At 39.0% G+C, this 22,249-nt stretch overlaps 1 protein-coding gene across 2 annotated transcripts in view; it reads right to left on the bottom strand.

Moving 5' to 3' along the window:
* fstl4 (follistatin-like 4) overlaps nt 1-22,249 on the bottom strand; it is a 169,270-nt gene that overhangs the window by 81,872 nt on the left and 65,149 nt on the right. For both annotated transcript variants that reach the window (XM_079356394.1, XM_079356395.1), the window contains exon 4: nt 15,077-15,319. In XM_079356394.1, coding sequence (XP_079212520.1) covers nt 15,077-15,319 — 243 coding nt within the window. The remainder of the gene's footprint in view (nt 1-15,076; nt 15,320-22,249) is intronic.

Below are 22,249 nucleotides of genomic sequence, written 5' to 3'. Positions count from 1 at the left end.
CAGTGGCCTGAATCGCCGTCACAACCTCAGGAGACGCAAAGAGTCTCTTTGTGTTAGACAGATTATTGCAGGCTGGTTTGAGGGCGGATTGGGATGTAACACGTCGACTGTCACATTAAGCTGAGTTGGAACATGAGGGAAGGAGAGAGCACTCGATGCACCGGCTCGCCTTCAGGGTGTCCGAGGACCAAGTTGAAAAGGGAAGGTGAGGTCACAGGAAAGAAGAGACGAAGAGAAAAGATCAGTCATCAAAGTGTAGATTTGAAATACTGTAGAATAAGAGTGTAGAAGGGAGTATAAGGGCAGCATTAGAAGAGACCTCTGGGACAGAGTGGATGCAAAAGAGGAGAGGGACCAGTACATTCTAAAAGAGGGTGCGGCAAGACTTTCCATTTTTCTGGATAAGTAATGTTAAACTGAAGCCTGTTTAGAAAGGCACAGGAGGACACCTGGAACCCTTGATCAATGAAGGAAGAAGTTGACGAGAGTTCCTACTTAACAATTCAAGTTGTAAGCTTATTTATGATCCTAAACACAGCCTTAAAACATATGTACTTAGAGAAGAATGACTTTGGTGGGCAGCAGTAAAGAAGAGATAAAACACGTACATGGACAAGCAGGATGGGGCCACAGGGATGAAAAGTGAAGTGGATGAGTGAATAACTAGTGAGGACAGGAGGAGGGCAGAGTGGGAAAAGTGGAGGATAAAGGAAACGTGCAGAGGGTAGAGGAGAGGAGAGAGTGGAGGGCTTGAAGAGCTAGGTTGGAGCTCCGGGGAGTAAAGAGAATGAGCGAGACATAGGTATAGCTGCAGGGATGGTTGCTCCATCGTTCCGTTTGTGCTCGAAAGAAAGCAGAGATGGTAGTCAGTGAGAGAGCTCAGGGCTCTACACTCCAATATGTGTGTCGGTCACAGGAGGAAGAGCCTGTTTGCCCTGTCATTGAGGCTCCCAGGCCTACCACTAGTGCAGTGTTCCATGGTAAAAGACCCTGAAGACAAAAGCAGTGTTTGTTTTTTTTTTTGTTTTTTTTCCCCACATGTATTTAGTGTGAGCGAGTGTGAGGGCGGTTTTTCTGAGTTTGTTTGCATTTTTTTCCAAGACTCCTGTTGTAGCAGCACTTCAAAAGCAATTACTGCAGCTAAAGTAGGCAGTGTTTGTTTACTATGAAAGCGATCTGCCACTCAGGATTTCAATTATCATCCTCTCAGCCTGTGAACCTGTGCTCAAACACAGAGAGAAAGATCTAAGCATCTTTTCTCCGTGAAATTAATGTTATTTTTGTACATGGTCCCTGACAACTAAACTAATAAACTAAACTAAGTAGTCTGAGTACAGAGACAATGAAACACCCTACAGCTCTGACCACAAGGGATATGACTTCATTTAACCAGGTAAGACAAGCATTAAATATTCTGACTTGATTTTTAATTGACAATTAATTGATGATTCTGAATGTTGTTTTTATCTTGTGTTTTATCTTAATTGTTCAGATTTTAAAGCACTTAGAAAAACTATTGGATACAGTCTTTTTTTTTTTTTTTTACATACCATGAGTATTAACTTGACACAACAACATGGAGGAAATCATTTGATGAGTTATCTTAAACGTCAGATGACAACAGCTGTTTTATCCCCAGATGATCCAAGACCATTAAAAAATGTTTTTAAGGTGTTCTCTGATAACGAACCTACATTGAAATAGTTTAAATATATTCTGTTAAATAAAGTAAGTATGCAGCATCAGTGCAGGCAAATTCTGTAACTCTCAGATTTGCTTTGGTTACATCAAGGGCATGAAACACCATTTTTAAAACATTGATTGTAAACCACACAAACATTCCTCATTAAAAGTGAGAATAATAACTGGCTGACGTTGTGCAAAAGAAGCAGGACACAACTTCACAAAATGTAACGATGCCAATTAGCAGTTTAGCTATTAATTAAACACACAGGCGCAGACACATGCACAGAGAGAGATTAGTCCATATTTGTGTCTTTAGTTTTATCCAAGGGTCTGCTGCAAACAAATGATTGTAGACTGGGTTGTGTCGAGCGGGAGTAGTCATCGGTTGATTAGAGGGTTGTTAGTCACAGTAAGGTCACGGGTTTGAACACTTGCACAGACAAACGTTCTACAAAGTGGCCTTTATTGAGACACCGAGCCTCACTCCCTTGACAAATGCTTAGAATGTAGAAAATGAACGCAGATGAGTGTGTGTGTGTGTGTGTGTGGGGGGGGGGGGGGGGGACGACGGACGACAAACTGCAGCATTAGTATCATGAGTAATAAGCATCCCTTGCTTTCCATCCAGCTGTAAGTAATTCACTTGAATTGCAGTGACTAATTCACATGAAATATTATCCATCACTGGAAAGATCTTATATCGCCATGCAGCCCACTTGAATAATGCTGCTGTTTTGCATGATAATGAGCGAGGCCAGGGATCACACGTCAGTCCCCACAAGCTAAATATCTTATGTTACATAAAGAATCTACACGATTTGGGCTGTGCAGGGTGAATAGAAATTCAAGTCAAGTCTCTCTCTCTCTCTCTCTCTCTATATATATATATATATATATATATATATATATATATATATATATATATATATCAAACACTCATATGCCATAAGGGGTTCTATCTGGATGTTAAATGTTGATCTCTGAATTAACCAAACATAACATATTTTAAGAATTCATACAACAAAAATCCTTCTGACTCATCTCCTTTGATATAGAGTATAGAGTAAAAGAATCACACTGGATACCATGTTTTTGAATACTTATGTGTCCCTATAGTCGATGAGAAAAGTACGTCCTCTCTATCTCTTTTTTGCTCCACAAATCAGGAAATGTGCGCTCAAACAACCTGCTTGGTTTTCACTTGCATTTAGAGCTATAGACAGGTTTATATGCATGCAAAGATCAGGGATCAGAGAGGAGTGTTTTGCAAGAAACTACATAGACATGTTTGGGGAGCTCTGAGACTTATTTAAACTTGTATAATAAGTGAAATTTAAGGATTGTCTGATGTATCTCTACGATATTTCACATCTATAGTTTAAGTTTTGAGAGCAAATTTGGCAAATCAGCTTCAGCAAGTGTGTGAAGAATGAGTTCTACCTGTAAAATGAAAATGTATCTATTGTCAGTTTTTGATTCAAACATATATTATAATGGTTTCAAATAGAATAATGTTAGATTTCATAAATAGAGGATGTCAAAAAATAAGCATGAGTAACCAATAACCTTAAAAGTCATGCTCTGGCATTTGTAATTTATGGCATACACCTATTCAACAGAAAATAAAACCCTATTTAGAAAAGATAAATACTAACCAAACAAATCTTCTGGTCTAACTCAATGGCAGTAGTTCCAAAGTCCATACATGGAAAAAGCTTTGATGATGCCAGTTGAAATTCTTACATATCATTGTAAGGTTCATAAAATATAAAGAGCTTGTAAATTATAAGCTGTAACAACCCAAGACAATAAAACCAGGCCCTCAGGTACAAACACAGAATCTAATTAAAAGGTAAATTGTAAATTACAAAAGCTGAATTGGCAGCATTGATGTGCATCATGCCAGCAGGCACGGGGTGAGCACTGGGATTGTGACCAGATGGAGTGGCACCTCAAGAGGAAGCCACTAGCTCCCGCTAGCATCAGTGACACCTGTAGCATAGGCGTTAAAACAAAAAGGTCAGCAGCATTCATCCACAACGCAACTCTCTGAGGAAACTGTGTGGGATGAGCTTGAAAACAATAACACGGACTGATAACTTCCCTGAGGCAGCTGTTGGGGTTGTTACTCCCTTTGGGTCTTAGAGTTACAGCTCACTCCATAGTCAGCGACTTATGGAAGAACGGTGAATCGATGATGCAAATAGGTCCTGTGGTGCCGAGATGCTTTAATTGCTAATGATGAGCGCCAAGGGTACAATGTCAGTCAATTTATTGGAGATTCTCATGTCAATAGCATGAAACAACCCTGAAAAAGTAAATGACTAACTGTTCCTCCCACTGGAGGATAACATGTGAACCTACCTTCTCTGAAGTATTTTTTTTTACTAATGTTGTAAAACTCAGCTAAATTGTCCATAGAAACAAACAACATGTCAGCAATTCAGACCTGCTGTTTATTGGGCACAGCCAAGGCCACATAAAGACTCTCTCATTATAGATGGTTTCTGATGTTGTTCCATGGTACTGTGTTATGAGCCATTAAATCAACCATTCATATCAGGACACTGACCTTTGTCAAATGGAAAGAGACGACATTTAGAGCCCTTTTGTATGAACAACCAATAAAAGAACCATGTAAAATGTGAGCTCACTCAAGAAACAAGACTGGCACTTCACCTGATAATCCTTCATATTAAATTGCCAATTACATAATAGCTTGTGTTACAAAAAAGTTCCAGCATAAAGAACATAAAAATCCTTGTAATGAACAAAGTTTTTTATGTTGCTAACAAGGCTGAAGATGTTTATTTGGCTTCGTTTCTTTGCTAAACTGGTAGTGGCAGATGGCGAGCTAGCAATGGTTTTGCTCACGACTTTAGCCTGTTTAAAGAAGATTTTTACTTGCCACTGACCTTAAGTTCCCAGTTGAAAAAATGTTAGGGTATAGTAAATCATGTTTACACTGGACTTACATGGACTAGTGTTGTATGTTTCTTGAAAAAAAAAAAAAAAAAAGAAAGAACAAACAAATTCATTGATTGAAGCCCCTGCGGCTTGAAATTTTTTGCAGGAGAATTTGTGTCTGTGCTGTTTGTCTTGGCCAGTAAAAACTTAAGTAAATGCAATGTAGCTATGTTTTATACATTTCTTGGTGACAACTAAGACCTCGAAAACTTCCAACAGTTATCAAAGAAAGATACATTTTTGATGTTATAACTGAAACGGCGCCATGACAGAGCCACCATGACAGACATGACATGTTTATCGTTGCTGTGGAAATATAGGATGTCAAGTCAAAAAGCGCTGCATAAGGACGCACAAACTGTTACTTAAAGCTGCCGTACTGTTGCTCGTATGTGCTTCATTGATAAAAACTTCATGTAAATTTTAATAGGATACATTAGCTCGTTGGTAAAACATTTCTTTCCCCAGAGTTCATTGGTGGGGAAAAAAAGTGTTTTAAGTGTAAGGGGTTCAAGCAGCTTGGTTTAATAAAGGACTCTGAGAGAAGCTGGGTATTCCTCAGATTGATCATTCAGTCAAAAAGTTAAGAAATCAGAGGCTAAAGGCACAGCACACTGAGCCGCACTGGTTGTCAATCTGAGCTCGTTCTTTGCCCTCTGGTCAATCGGTTCAGCTGGTGGAGAGGAAATTTAAAATCTGACAGTTCACGTTACACAGGACTGTGGAGGGACTGTTCAAATTCAACAGAAGGGAGGCAGGCAGAGACACAGTAAACACTGGCTGAGTTCAGCAGGAAGCATAAAGAAGAATGTAGCCAACAAAGACTAAATTTATGAGAATGGCAGAGAGTCATTTAACTTGATTCCCAATGTGAACAACTTTTGGCCCTGCACAAAGACACAAAAGCAAATCATTCAGGTTTTGATTTACAAAGTGCAGACCATGATTTGCGGCTCTCAAAATCAGAAATGCCAAATGATCAGTAAGTGCATAAATAGCTGTGAGAATGGATGAAGTCTTATCTTTGAAATGCACTGATTATACAATTGATTTTCTGATTATTCTGGTTTCCTTTCATTATCTTAAGTGTTCCATGGCTGTCTTTGCCATGATTATCTCTGTGAAAAATACAAATCAAATGGGGAGGGGTGTTTCTCTGGCAGTATTCATAAGTAGTTATTTATTCAGCTTAAGTACATATTCTACTGTATTTTAAAGTTTTAAAGGGCTCCAAAACAACTTTAATTCCAGACTTGTTACAGTGTTAGGAAGACTGCTTCTGCTTCTTTAATTTGATCTTTTTATTTTATACAAGTTATGACAAGTCAAGTCATTTTAATGCCAAGTATATCTGTAGTTGATGTTTTTTTTAGAAGGCTCCAGACAGTTACCTAGCTTACCAAAAGGCACTGCCTTCCCCTGACCTTTGGGCCATTTCTTTCTCTATTATTGCTATGTATGTTCCGTGTAATAGTTATCACATTGAATTAAATATTGCAAGGAGCCTACAGTAGTTGGCTGATGAATATGTTTTACTCATAAAATGAAAAGGAAATATAACACATACAACACTGCACAATAACAGTACATCTAACCATAGTGACAGTTTAAAAAAGCTCAATACAAACAGTAAGATGTAAAGGGAAAGTTTTTAACATAGGCAGTATAAGGAGTACACACAGTTATATTTTTACACTGCGAGTTTATTTGCTTGCTTGTGTGTGTGCGTCTGTGTGTGTTTTTGTCAGGGGCATATAGTGTTGTATTATATATTTTTTTCTACCCAGGGTCACTTTGCCTGGAGGTGATGCTTGTATTTTTTATTTTATTTATTTTTTTACGGCTCACACTCAACTTAAGCTCTGAACCAATTTAATGCAGAAGTGGCGAATGTAGAGGGAAGCTTGACAGAGTCACTCAAATCCCCATCTGCACCATTTTTGGAGTATATTGAGGGAGAAAAAATGAGGGCAAAACAGAGGAGAGGAAAGTGGTCTAAAAGGGGGTTAGAAGTGGGGAGCGGAGGGAAGGAGAGGGTGAGACGTGTGTTCCATCATGTACGAAAGTCACTGGGCTGCCTGGAAAAAATATAGAATGCATTAACTGGTTTATGTCCAAGATGCAATGAGAGATGTTAATCAACTCACTTTTCAAAGCTCGCAAAATCACATTTGATTAGCAGAAGTTTTCTTGGGTAGAGATGGGACCAGATGTATTCTACTTTAATGCAGCCATTAAATTGATGACAGAATTTTGAAAGGAAGGTGACGGGCCAAATGTGTGCATTTGTCACTTTCTAATTTCTCAGATGTTCAGATGCTTTTGCCAAAAGCTTTTAAAAAGAGGTATTACAAACAGTGATAAAAGGAAAACATGGAGATGAAAAGCTCCAAAAATGGATGTGGTACCACCTGTTAATTAGACAAGAGGCGAGACAAAATGCCAAATTGGCTTGCTGCAAATGAAGTTACCATGAGGGATCTGTTAATTACCGTAAAAAAAAAAAAAAAGAGGACACAAGAGTGTGTGGGTTAGTAATAGATAAACTGAGGTATAAAGAAAATGAACCCACACAGCTTTGCAATTTGAATTTATGAAGTCATATCTCACATTTCAATTCTTAATAAAGCTGTTTTCACCAAGCTGGGCAACATACGGCAAAAGCTAAAAGCTGTGCACCCGATCCAATGAGCCTATTGTGATGCTGAAGCGTACAGCTCACCACTGAAAGGAAAAGTGAAAGGCAAATACCAATATTATGACAAGCATGTCAAAATCTTTCAGGCACCAATAAACATTTTCTTTCAGAAGAGATTATGTGTTTTTGTCAAGGGAGAACTGCTGTCTTCATTCCTGTTTGTGAGTAATTTGCCTTGTCTGAGTGTGTGTGTGTGTGTGTGTGTGTGTGTGTGTGTGTGTGTGTGTGTGTGTGTGCACACAAACCAAGAAAAGGATGAGTAGGCAGTCTATGTTAGAGAGGTGAAGAATATACGAACAAAAAGCAGTGTGTGCAGTAACAGAAGAGGGTTCATGAATATAAAGGAAGTTAAAAAATAAAGTATTTTACAAACACTGTTGTAACATCAAATCTGCTGTATTGGTCAGAAAACAGAAAACGGTTTGGCTTCTTCATTACCCTGAGATTAGAGACCGCTAATTATTTGCTGTCATCAGAACATTGGCCAAGTTTGTTTATCCAAGACAAGACAAAGGATGCCAAATAGGATGCCATTTGGATCAATTTTCATTGTGTTATTTCCTGTGTGACAATTCAATTGGTACGTCACTTACTGCTGACAACAAGCACTGAGAAAATAAAAACTGACTGTTTAACTGTATATTAATTCTTTAATATGTATATATCAAATATTCCATACTGCATGAGGACATATTTAGGATCCTTATTGTCTGTTATAATATTGTTACAGCTGTCAGCTGTTATTCGTATTTTAGGCTGGTTTGCTTGCTGTATTTTCCTTTTTTTGGGGTAAATAAGTGTGGAGGACCCAGGAGCTGATCGGTCAAACAATTTCCTTCCCCTACCAATCGTAGGCAGTGGAAAGGGTTACATAGTATCACTATTTTATCCTTTTTTCCCAATGTTATTTCATCAAAATAGACTTGAATTTGATTTAAATCCTTAAACTGTTATCTGTGGCTGCTTTGGAAGTAAATGGGTCTCTGTGCATGTTGTGTCTGGGCTTCCCCTGATGGGGCATAACAATATATTAAATAGAATACTGGGAGGACTCTGTTTTTAATTCAAAAACCATGATGGGATCTCAAACAAACCTTTTATATAGCCCTGGAACATATGTATATATAACATACAACAAATTTAATGCTAAGACACCTGACTGTTGTTTTGACTGTGTGCTCTAAAAGAATTTCAGCCAAACATGCAAAAAAAAAAAAAAAAGCCACAGGAGATGATCACCTTTAGATATTTTTGACAGTAAAGCAGCTGTAGGTGTTTAGTGTGACACATTTTATGATGGACAGTCCTGTATATTTAACTAAGTGAAGAATATTGACTTAATTTTTTACATAGTGATGTTAGCAAATTGTTTCTCTGCAGCGATGTGGTGGATCAATACAGCCCTTAAATGAGGATTAAGAATTTAAAGTGTGGTGCAAATTTTTTAAGAGGACAATGACATATTTCAAAGGTTCAATTGTGCTGTGTCTTGATATAAAAGATTTCATATTGTTTTCTTTTTTAAATCATCTCATGATTTGAAGCACCACAAGCCATCCAATACTATTCTATCTCATTATCTTAAATGAACTCTTCACTGAAATATCACACCAGATTTAACTTGTTTAACTGAGACATGCTGCTTTATCCGTGGCTGAGAAGACTGTTGTTTTGGTGCAGTATCCTTGACAGTGTCCCAAAATCACAACAGTGGTTGGGGATGTGTACGTGTGTGTGTGTGTGTGTGTGTGTGTGTGGTGTGTGTGTGTGTGTGTGTGTGTGGGGGGGGGCATCGTTGACCAAAGAGAGCTTTCTATTTTCATAAGGGAGACTGATGTTTATGAGGCAGGGGACCAGTGCCAGACCAGGGGACATCTCTATCTGGGACAAGGCATCCATTTCAAACGGCAATACTTCCGCAGTAATGAATCTGGGGGGAGGAACTCAGCTTAATGAGTTGAGACCATGTGACCACTGAGGAGAGAAAAAGTAGTGAAAGGCGATGGAAGGGGGGGATAAACACAGAAAGAAAGATGGGGACGGCTGGAATGCTCGTTAATAAAAGCAATGTAACACATAAAGGCCTGTCAGGGGAGTAAGGTGTGTGTTTGTATAAGGGTGAATGTGTCACACCTGGTAGTCCAGCCCAGCTTTAGTCCTTATTAACCTAACAAAGAGTTAGACAGCAACTCCTCATCATATTTCTTGACCAATTTAACACCCCTGCTGAAACACTTCATAACAATTGTGAGTATTTATATAATGTGTCATTGTGATGTAGCTCTGAATAGTCTCATTAGGAGGCAGGGCAGTAAATGAAGGCAATTTAACATGAATTGACGAATCCCCACCAGTCCAGCATTCAATTTACAACAAAAATTCAAAACGGGAAACAAGAAGCATCCTGTAGAGTTCTGCCCTTTTTGAAAAGAACGCATCAACGCTGTTCACCTGACAGCCTCATTGTGAAGAGAAAGAGACAATTTAGTCCCACAAAACCAGACAGTAATACAATTAATGTCTCTTCATTGAATCAGTTTTGAGGGAGTGTTCCTCCTTTTCAGTGTGTCTGTGAGAAAACAATAGAAAACACTGAATATCAGCGACCTCACTCCAATCAAGATGAAGGCAGACATCCATCGGAATAAATGAATTGATCAGTTTCACATTCAAAGATATTTGAATCTGGGTGAATATTTGATCTGGGTGGATGGCAACACATCACCCCACTGATCTGGGCGTCAACAGCAGAATGACCACATAGCGGCAGTACGGCTCTTGACCCTGATAAAGTTGATATCGCTGGATGCTTTAAAGACCCCCTACTGAGATCCTTACATGACCCAGTGGAAACAGATGTCTCTTTGGTCTCTTTGCTGAAGCTCCCTGCTCATCAGAAAGATGAAAGCAATTAATCATCTGTGTTAGTTCTTTTTTAAATGGCTTCAGAAGGAGGGGGTCGTAATCAAAGCCAGGGTCAGAAGTGGGCTGAGAAGGGAGAGAAAACATCTGTGCTTGTGGTTATAATTTCATGTGATTGGTTGAACTCTGAAATGACCCTCACAAAATTGCTAGTTTATTAACAAATAGAGGAATTCAATGTTTTTTTGTTGAGTTTTGCATTTTTTTATGCATTTCAAGCCAATTGGTTTCATTTATTTTATTAGGTTGATTAGGCTTTGGCTGAAGAAACGACTACTCGAGTAGTTAATGGGACATTAAGTATTTTTTTCCTTGATAATTCATGAAAATACAAATGGGAAAAGTCAGATAGTGGCACTATTTCTTTCTTTAAAAGTATTGTCACAGGGCGCCTGTAGCCTAGTGGTTAATGTGCACCACATGTATGGAGGCTATATGGGCAGCCCGGGTTCAAATCTGACCTTTCCTGCATGCCATTCCCTACTTTCTCTCCTCCATTTCTGATTCTATCCACTGTCTCAAAATAAAAAGCATAAAAGCCACCAGAAAAACCTTTAAAAAAGGTATTACTTTTTGATGGCATGAACTATTTGGTGGGATAAGAGTGACATTCTTCAAATAGTTCAAAAAAGGCGGACGACATCCTCAAGGAAAACCCGTTTTATGACTTTTGGCAATTACAATCTAAATGGGTAATAAGGTTTGAGTGCAGCTGTCATATCAGTCTTTTTTATTGAACATGTGCCCCTTCTGAAACGATTGAAGGGTCAAATATCTTTTAACTTTGAAGCAATTCACCATTCTAAAGCAGACGTGATGACTTTGACTTGTGTGAGCAAGTGCAGTTTCTGTACTAAATTCTTCGCTGTGTCACTTTAAGGCTTCTATCCTGTTTTGTTTCCATGTGCTATTTTCCTCATTGACTCATGTAAAAGAATTCACAATTGACTTGTGAATGAGGCATTTTATCAGAGTTTTCTTTTCTTTGAGTGAAATTCTAATGTTATTTAGTATTTACAGTCATTTGAAAGTCACTATGGATTAAAGTATCACCTTCAAGGACTATGTATGGCTACACAGAAGCCAGTGACAGGGTTTAACAAAGAGCCTCATTCCAAGTCAACATTCTCCCTAATAATCTCTTCTGTTTGCCAAACACTTCAAATCCAAACAGTGTACTAAACTGTCAGCCTACCAGCCTATCAGTCTACAGCTTCTTTGGGTTGAATTACAAATAATTCTTGTTTCCTATAAAAGGATTTATTTATACTTTTGCACGTGTTTCTCTCTGTGGGTCAATAGTAATCTGAGAAATTAAATCTCCCATTTTCTCTACACTGCCTTGGAAAAAACTGAAAATAAAAATACAATGCAAAACATGAAACTAAAGTAAAGTGGCTTTTCCTCTGGTAGCAGAGTTAACCTTTTCCATTAAGTCAACGTGAATGTCATTTGCTACGTACTGCAGACACAGAAAAACTTAATGAGGACATATGTTTTTTCCACCTTCTCAAATAGTTCCTTGTGGTCTAAATGAAACCTCTGTGCCGTGCTTTAGTCAAAATACAACATGAATTAACCACCCTGTATAACAAGCTCTCTCAGAAAGCTTTGTTTTGGTGTGTGTCTCTTTAAATGCAATGATCCATTTAGATTTTTTCCAGTAGACATCACTTCATCGCTAGGGAGAATAAAAGTGGTGGACCTGCGCAAAAGTTTTGCTCGTGGCTGTTGTTAAAGTCGATGGGTGGAGATACCAGAGGAGGTGAGGGAGAGTGGAGGGTGAATGTGAGACTTATGCAGACCACAAAGAAAGGACTGGATGGGTTTTTTTTCACATTTATTGGTCTATAGAAACTCTGGTTATCCAAAATATATGTTCAAAAACACAGTGAAAGTCACTTTTGTATAATATGTCCCCTTTAAGCTTGTTGATAGCAAAAGAAAATTAAGTCTAAAGCAAGGCCATAATGCAGTCAGAAATAGCTAAACACAACCTGCCTGAACCTTACAGACTTACGTTTATCTTAAAGATGTGATGGTGGAAAACATCAAGTAGAGTTGATCAAACCGACAGCAAAGTGTTTCCGGAAAATGGTTGTGTTTTGGTGTAAAATAATATCATCATGGTTGATTGTTTTGCAGAAGGATTTTGAGAATATGCAAACAGTAGGTTAGAAAATGTCCCGGTACATTTGTCCAACCATTGCATAAGGAAAAAGTTCACGTTCCAATTTATTTGCTGTTGTTAGTTGTAGGGATTTGTCACATCAGTCGCAGTATGCAGGGGACTTTTTTTTTTTCTTCAGACCTACAGTATGTGAGATGTCCTGAGTGACCTGGTGCTGAAACTGTGACAGAGAGATTTATGATTATGTACAAGCTTGTTCTAAGCTTTAAGAAAAAAACAACAACATTAAATCAACTTAAAAAATATGATGGGAAAACAGCAAGCAGTAATGTGTCTTTTCCTCTCTTTGCCAAAGTAGACTGTTTTGGACAAGCATTGTACGGTGAATCTCAAGAGTTCAGAAATGATGGCAAAAGTAGCCCTGAGAACATGCCAAATTCAGAACAGCAACTTTGGTCATAGCCCTGAGCTGAGGGAAATTGGCTTTCACAGCAGAGATTTTAGGTTTATCAAACTCAAAAGCAAAATACCCCCAAAAAAAGAATCCCAAAATGATTTTGGCCATGTGGCTTAATGCATAGCTGAAGGACCAAAGAGATAAATTTTCATCTGAGGGTCTCATATTTGACTGAGAGTAAACACATTTTTCTTATCTAGTCCTTTACAAGTACTAGGCATCCAAAAGTGGTCTCTTCAATTTAAAATGAAAATAAACAAACAATAATACCAGAAAGAAAAAAATAATTGGGGAAGAATCATTGTGTTTATAAGTAGGCAGAGGCGGATGAGAAAACATCAGTCAATCCAGCCTTTTAACAAGGTGTTCCAAAGAGAAACACACAAGATTAAAAGGAATACTGACCATTGTGCTAACTGTGGCATGTTTTCAGTTATGTTATGGAGACTTATTTAATAATTACACAGAGCAACAAGCACAGTGAAGAGCTTGAAACTTGGACGGTGCAGTCTGTTGTCTCAAGCAGTATTAAAAAATTATATATCAATGAGTTCAAAGCAGAATGAGTTATCATTTTCACAAGTTTAAAGAATCAGAAGGCAAACAAGTGCAATAAAGCCAAAGAAAATCACAAGCACTGCCTCACTCGCTATTTCCTCTTCCATCTATACAAAATGTTTCTAGCATTGTACTGTGAGAAGCATGTGCCAAACAAGTCATTGTAGTCAGGTGCGATAATTACTCCTCGATTACACATACACACACACACACACACATGATGCACGTGATTGCTAACATTTCTCATCTCCTGCTGGTTTTGCATTCAGACTTCTCGACTTGAAACCTAATGTGTCAACTGAACATCCCTAATGTGGATTAGCTTCGCATGGTGGTGGCTGCCAGGACTCTTTCCGTTCATAATGTGATACAACTCAAAGTTCTGCTACTTGTGCCATATATGTTTGTTTTTTCCTGTGCTAACATTAAACCAAGCTCTCTTAATAAGTATAGCCTCATTTCCATTTAAAAATCAACACTCTCTGCCAGATTATAAAAGAAAAGTTTTAAGAGATTGCTAACAGGTAGGTTTATACAGGTGTGCATGCTTGCAGTATGTCAGCATGAAAGCAGCTGGTAAACATCTAGAATAATCTTTGAGTATGTGAGTTCCTAAAATAAGCCTGACCCTGTTGCCTTTAAATCGAAGTCATGATGAAGTGACTGGGCTGTGTGTTGTATAAAACTGCTGACTGTTCATGCTTGGAGTGCACTTTTACTAATGAGTGATAGGCAAGGTGTGGAGATTTAAATGATTTACTTTAGAGAACTAGAGATCCACAGTAACCTTAGTGGTGATTTGTTCTTGCCAGGATATTGATACAACTGGAGCAGTGATGCACAGGAGCATCTCTGAAGTCAGACATTTATAGCAACATTAACACTGCATACAATTTGATTCACGAAACAGAAACTTCCATTCTTGGTTGAAAATCCCAGCATGAAGACTTTCTATTGACATCCACGCACTCCTCATTCAAGAACCACAACTTACTTAGCACATGAAGTGTGTTTGCTGACTTGAACTAAAGTGGTTTATCAGTATAGTAGAGCACACAGAAGACATGAACACGTTCAGCTGATAAGATTGTTTACTGTTTCGATGCCATTGCTTTCTTTCAGACTTGACCCTGAGCTACAGAATTCCTTGCCATGCTATAAATGCATTCATTCTTTCACGTCCATAGCTGGCTGATAGAAACAGCACGATCTTAACAGTTATTGATGCACCTGGCAACAGCGACGCAGCCAGAATGTGTTACAAAACAATCCACTGTGTTGGTTTGTTCGTCTTTATTTCTGTTGAAATGTTTCAACATTGAATCAAAGTCAAAGCCCCACTGCTACCTTAATGGTGCTTTAAAATGTGCCTTGCAGGTATTAGGACACGAGTGAGAGACATGTTTACCCACAATAAACAGTCTCTGAGCAGCATTGCTGCCTTTCACTGCAACCTTTACCAAAAGTACAAACTAATCTCTGTCATTAACAGAAAACGGTCCCTTATGTAAGAGTAGCACTTGATTTCAGGTAAATGGAAATAAAACCATTTTCTGTTAATAAGCAATGGAAAGTGGATAGTAATATAAGTAGTAGAGTAGAAAAATGATGTATTATACAGAAATAAAGACTGTGTGGAGTAACAGTTAAGTGGTACCTTTGAAGAAGCAGTCCTTGCTGTGCACCACATAGATCCGCCTCCTCTCCAGGCAAGCGGTGCGGTACACTTCGCAGTGGTTCTCGTAGAACCTGCCGTCCGAGCCGCACACTGGTACAAACGAGGGCCGGCATTTTTCCTGGCAAACGCACTCAGCACGGCCAGTTTCTGCCATCAGCACACACTGTCGACCCCGTCCACAGTACGTCCTCCGACAGGGATCTCCGTCTGTGTCAGAAAGGGCTGAAAGACAAAAATGCTTTTTTTTAACACCTGAGCAGGAGTGGGTAAAATTCATAAAATCTTACAAGGTAAAGGCTACTTTTTACAATATACCCACAATTTAACATGTCCTTGTTATTCTCAACAATGACCAAACCTCTAGACCAAGGGTACTTGATTAGAAACTCAAAAGGTCCATTCAACAAATTTCCAATCTGTCCAGGGTCCAGAACAGTGACATGTAATTCCAAAATAAGAACTTCGAACAAAAAAAGGCAGTAAATCCACAAAACATTTGAACTATGCACAAAGGATGATGTGTTCTGTCCACATCAGTGTGAATGACATGACCCTTTTGTTGTGCCACTAGTTCTTTAAACGTGGGCACAAAAGATCCAGAGCGAAATATCCAACTTAAAACTAACTTTCTGCAGAGGAAAAAAAGCACTCGTAAAAGAACATTTAAAGGCCACAATGAGTTGCCATAGTGCTCTAGACAGTCATTGGAGGCTGATCTCTTACCAAGAAAACAAAAAAGTCTTGCTGCACAATAAGCACAGAGCAAGCTGAATATAAAGCTGTCACCACAACAGAAAACAGTTAGTCCTGATTGCGACCTTCATTCATGAAAGCCACAAGGTGAACAAAACTGAGCAGGACATGGTTTTGCAGTAAAATTGTAACTAAAACTGACCTCAGTTTGGTTGTCAGTGTGCTTCTCACTTGTCAATACTGATGCATCCTAATCTATAAAAGATTGAATAGCATTACAAAAAACATTTGGCCAATCAGATGGAGTCCTAGATAACCAGCCTCTTTTAGATTAATTGCGAGGTTAGCAAGCCTTATGGCCGAGAGAGCAGCAAAATGTGCTTTAGGAGATCATTAAGTACACATACAAACATGCTAATGGAATTAACATATTTGTATTGGATACATTTATCTGTGTGCAGCATAAATAAAATCAGCTGTATGAGAACGTTTCTGTCCAATACACGCACACACACAGAAAACCATGCATGCATACAAGCACAAATGCAAACGCCAGCATGTCCATCATCACCACTCACAGCCGAGGACGCCTCTTCATTTTTGCACTTAAAGTAAGTCAAAAAGTTGCTGATGTAGCCGGACACTCAACCTTGGATTGATCTTTTCTGACTGCATGAGCTTGACCACAATCTCCCCTCCTTGTTGTGGTCTGAGGGTTGGATTTATTAGACCCTCCATGCTAGGGCAGGCTGGTCAGAGCATTTGTTGACTCAAAAGCAGCTCTTGTGAATGTCGGTGGTATTAAATGAGACCAAAAATGTTGTTGAAAACCTGCACGTAATTTTTGTACCACCGTGGGAAAGCTGAATCAGTATTGGCAAACATGAAGTACCGTTACACAAGCACCAGTGGAAACTATTGACAGAGGAGCAACTCAAACTCTGAAGATGAAAGATGAAATATATCTGTTGAATTTGGGTACAAATACATACATTTTTAAAGGAAAACAAGTTTATAAAAACATAAAAGAGAGATTTATCTTGCATCTCTAAGGAGACTAATATTCACCCATCCCAATCCCTGAACTCCCACACACTATGCTGTCCAAGCTGTTACAGATACTTAAAAATGTCAAACTGAAAAAAATGTGATGGCTGTAATTACTTCTGCTTGTCCTTCAAAAAGTATTTTTTCTGCTACAGAACAATGAGAATTTCAGTCTAAAAGCAACACTTCAGCTTTTATTGACCCAGTGAAGTATAAGTGCTGTTTTCTTCTTAAGAATTCTGTATTTTTTATCGTCTTTGATATTAACAAGCTCTTTATTTGCGATGGTTTCCATGGTAGATATAAGGGAATATCTGGTGGCCATATCAATCTGAGAAACTAATTGCACCACATGAATAAATGTCAAGGCAGAGAGAATTGGTGCATTGTAATTCAAAGAGCTAAAGAGGTAACTAAGCCAGTAAAACTAAGTCTAAAGGCTCTAGTCTTAACTTTGCATTTCACATATGGGACACTCTGAAGGCTATTTTGCTATTAAAAGAAAATTAATAAATATCCCAAAAGGCACTTGTCTGGCCATTGTGTTGATGCTGTTCTAAAGGTTGAGTCGGTTAAGATGCTGAGAGGGGGTCAGTTCTATTATCCCTCCGTGAGATAAGGTTAAAACCAAACTGGCTTAGCTTAAAAGAACCCAGTCCGGCCTTTTTATAATCAAACTGCTGAAAACAGAAATTGAATTTGCCTGGAGTATAATCATATCTCAACTCTCAGCATATTCAATAATAGAGGTAATGTGCTGTTGTCAGAGGACAAAACTTCCGTAATCTCATAAAGGCAATTCCAGAGCAGACGCACACAGAGTCTCATCAGTGAAGACTCAAGAAAAAGGAATACACCATAGCAACCTTTTTCTCCATTGAAATGTCAGCATGCAGGGGAGCACACTGTGTACTCAAGTTCATTCTCTGTTCAATAAAAAAAAACATCTGAATTCGCAAGCACAAGGGGTACATGGTCAAATACAAACACTGGTAGATACGCCTGGAAAAATAATTCTTCATACTTAACTAATCAATAAACTTAAATTTAAATGATATGTTTGTTTTTTATGTGGCTTTCTATATAAACTCTGTACATCCAGTGAAAAATGTTCAAAGCTTTAAGTTTTTGAACTATTTGCTAGACTAACCTTTTATTTTCTCTTTTTTTGGGGGGTTCAAAATTAAATTGTTGTTTCATTGGTTTTAATTGTTTACAAGCCTCAATCCTAAATGGTTTCTAATTGTCAGCAGGAGGCAACTCTGCTAGTTTCTAAAAAGAATAATTAATTGTATTAAAGAAAATAGGAAAATAAGCCCTCTTTTTGGGATAAAAAAGGTTGTATATGGTCCACATTGGTGAAAAATCAATCCATCAATCAATCTTTATTTCTATAGCACATTTAAAACAACCTTGGCTGACCAAAGTGAAGGGAATGCTTTGGAGCCTTGCTACCAATGATTGATAATCACTAACTCAGAACCTGTAGACTATTCAGCATTCAACATGGACTCGTCTGACTCCATGGAAACAAAAAACATGCAGCCAACAACGTCAAACTCAAACAAAGACTTCAAAGCAGAAGTCTAAGACCTTATTTGTATATTACAAAATTAAATACATTTTGTAGACTGGTTGGAATTGAATGATTCCAAGTATCAGCCATGCAGTCAGATATAAATAAATAAATACACAGATATGAAGCATTAATTGTTTCTTTGCTATAATTAAGTTTAAAAGTCTACACAAGGAAGTTTTGGGTTTAGGGGTTGGCCAGGTAACTACTCTCTGGGGAGTGGCAATGGTTGTGAAGTAATGACACCCTCAACTCCATTTTTTTTCCAGTTTACTAATTGTTTTGCATGTCTCTGCAAAGCATCTGTGGGAAATGCAAAATAGCGTAGCTCCCTTGCGACCTTGCTGTTCATGTCAAGGTCGGGGACGATTACAAGATCGTTTGTATTCTCTCAGCGTGGGAGATTAAACGCTTAGCAACATTCGTCCGGCGGCAGTAAGCCACCGGTGGCTGTTCTTCCTTCTTTTTTCTCCATTCTTGCCTCCCTCTTTCCCTCCACAAGCGCCCCTTGCCCTTTCTCATTCTGTTCAAAGAAAGGAGAACATGAACAGCGGCTACTCAAACAACAGAGACAATAGCATACAAAGTTACATCTACAATACACAAGCTGTGTGACATTTAGCACAGTCCAAGTGCTCCCGTTCATCCTCACTGTAAGTCCTTTGTTTTGTGTCTCTTGGACCGTGTGGACTTCAATTGTGGCTTGCTTAAGAGGCTAAAAGTGCTGTTTGATAATCCTCCTTGTCTAAGCTGCCGGCACAGTGCTTATGAATGCCACTTACAAGTTCAGAGGCCCTGCGGTACCAGGAAAGGGCCAGGCTGACCGTCCAGAGTCAAGCCTTGCATCCTCTAACTCCAGTTTGTCTTTGCTCTTTATTCTGTCATGGCCTCTTATTCTTTTTCCCATTTATTTTGCTGTCCATGTGTATACTCCCCCTCTGTGTGTCTTTTGGTCAATTCCACTCTGGTGCAGAGCTCTACTGGGCTTTAGGGAAATTGAGACCAGTATAGTCCACTATAATCTGAGTTTTTAGAACATTTTTTAAATAAGTAACAATGCTGATAGCTGCATGGGGACACAATGGATTTATGATAAGTCCTAAGTGCTATCTTTCTGACATTTTTCAACAGAAACATAAGGCAAGTTTGCCTTTTCATTTTCTTTTATGCAAGGCCTAAGTGGATGAGAGCCTAACTAGAGCTGCCGGACGACAGTCTGCCTGACTGTCTGTCTTTTCACTTGTTCAGGAGGAGAAGCTACAATCTTGTCTGTCTCAGCCCTCACAGCCCTGTTTTATTGTGATGAAGCCTTCGGCAATTTGAAATCAGTGCATCCAGAGGCATACAAATGTGTATGGAGGCAATCACAAGTGCATTGTATGGCTTAGAGAGAGGGGGAACGAACGAGAGAGAAAGAGAGAGAGAGAGAGAGAGAGAGAGAGAGAGAGAGAGAGAGAGAAAGAGAGAGAGAGAGAGAGAGAGAGAGAGAGAGAGAGAGAGAAAGAGACAGTCAATACATGTCACTTCACTCGAAGCAAAGCGTTGTCTAAACCCTTGCTCTATTTAGCATCTAAAATATGCCTCAATATATTTATACCTGAGGCTACATTCTCAAGCTCTCTAAATCCCTTTAACATTTAAAGGCATACGCGACAAACTTTATTTATTCTGTGTTTAATCCAGCTCTACAGAGGGGTAGTTTGTTGTTTTTGATACATTCTCCTCTGAGACACAGAGGGACACAGCTGAGCTTCTTACTAATTAGAATGGAAGAACATTTACCGTAGCTGGTGATATGGGACCCGCTGCCTGCAGCACAACCATGTTATAAACCGCCGTGATCCATGGAAACATGAAAGCTGGAGTCACATATCCTTAAGGATACCAGCCTGTGACATTTACAGCAATAAGAGGAGGGGTTTTTTTTTGCTAGTTGTGTACTTGTGTTAACTTCAGCCCCAAAAGTGTCCTCGTCTCGTCATTTCATTTCACTTGTGTAAATAAAGTTGTTTGGCATCTTTGTGCATGCATAGGACCGATGTCTATGGAGTACTTGTGTTTATGTATAGATGTTTTGAAGCCCAGGACAAACTCTGTCACATCTGCTGATCTCACAGTCAATTCTATTTGCTCTGAAGCAGCTGTAGATAATTAAATTCAGAGACGCGCCGTCAAACACTGTCTCCCCTGTGCCGTGCAGTTGAACAAAGCACTTCTGACATGCACGCTGAGCTGGAATATCAATGGACAACAGCAACTCTTGGTGCTGCGCGAGATATGCTGTGGCATACACATAGATAAGAATGAACTGTCCATTTTTTGCTGCATTGTACACCTAATGGTGTTGCTCCTCGGAGGAAACAAACTAAAAATGACCAAAGACTGGTTCTATTGCATAGTTTATTGCTGTTTGTTGCATGATGTGAAGACAATGCTTTGCTTGGTTTTAAAAAGGAAAAAAAAACAACAAGAAAACTGATCTTTCACCTAAAATATAAGCATATGGCAAACACAACTTGATGGCCATTAGGTATCCGATCGGCTTCACATGGGTGTTCTCAATGTGAGGGGGCTTGTGATTAAAGCTATGGGACACCAGGCATGTATACCAAATAACACAGTTTAAATGCATAACAGAGATTTGAAGAGGTGTAGTTGGAGAAGAGGCTAAAGAAAATAGTGTGATAAGTCCATTATTAAGACATTCTGACTTTGTTTCGTCTCATGTCTTGACATTTCCCTTGCGCTCTGCTTTTAAAATTATTGATTGTAAAACATTTAAATTGATTAAGTAATCAAATGAATTGAGGAGCTGGAAGCTGATGAGGTCTTACTGTGTCTCTTTAAACCGTTACTTCTTACTTTTACTACAACGACAATGTACTACAATTTTAGATTGTTCTCATCCGTTAAGCAGGCAAGAACAGGCTTCCTGTTTAAAGTGACGGGGTGATAATACGCATAGTTGAACAACAGAAGCTGAGGACTGGGATAGAGAAAAGGATGCAGAGTTAAGAGAGTTAAAAGACAGTAATATAAAAGGCAAACACAAATTACTTTGACACCCAGCAATGGAGTAGGGAAGAGAGAAAGGCCTGCTTGTCATCAAGAGAGCAGGGATTTTAAAAGTGTGTCTCAGACAGAATGTCACAGGGCTCATCTGTCTGCTTCAGCTGATAGGTCTGTATTGATCTTCTGATCCTTGTGTACCTGAAGCCGCTCCACCAAGAGGCTAAGCTCTCTTGAAAGAGCAACCAGGGAGAGCCCTGCTGCCGTTACTGCTACCATGGGGCTCCCACATGATCTACTGCAACACCAGACTACTAGAGGATTCTTTGGGGATTAATCGGTTAAATTTTTCATTTTGATTGGTTAGAGGCAAGGTCAAGGAACAGGGCATGCCCAGAGAAGGAAGAATCAGAAGAGACATTTTGGGACAACAGTGTATTTTAAGAATCTTCATGATAATAGAAGCGGATAACTTAGGGAGATTATCACATTTGTATTTGTATGTTCTTTTTTTTAAAGATTTATTTGGGGTTTTTTGCCTTATTGGAGAGATAGAAAGTGGATAGTGTCGGAAACAGAGAGAGAGAGAGTGACAATGGGTCACAGGCTGGAGTCAAACCCGGGCCGCTCGCATGCAGACTGTAGCCTCCATACATGGTGACGTGTCTAACTCATGCCCTACTCCAACTATCCTGCACTGTTGTTGTCTATCTACCAGCTCCACCCTCATGCTTGCCATAAACTATGCTCTGGTTCATGTAAATATTCATTCATGCTTTTCTATGTCAGGGTCCTTTATTTTGGACTAGAGCAAATCCAATTACTTG

This window comes from Symphodus melops, assembly GCF_947650265.1.
Source record: "Symphodus melops genome assembly, chromosome: 11".
NCBI classification, from domain to species: domain Eukaryota; kingdom Metazoa; phylum Chordata; class Actinopteri; order Labriformes; family Labridae; genus Symphodus; species Symphodus melops.
The sequence above is the reverse complement of the archived record's forward strand: the minus strand, read 5'-3'. Positions and strand labels throughout refer to the sequence as shown.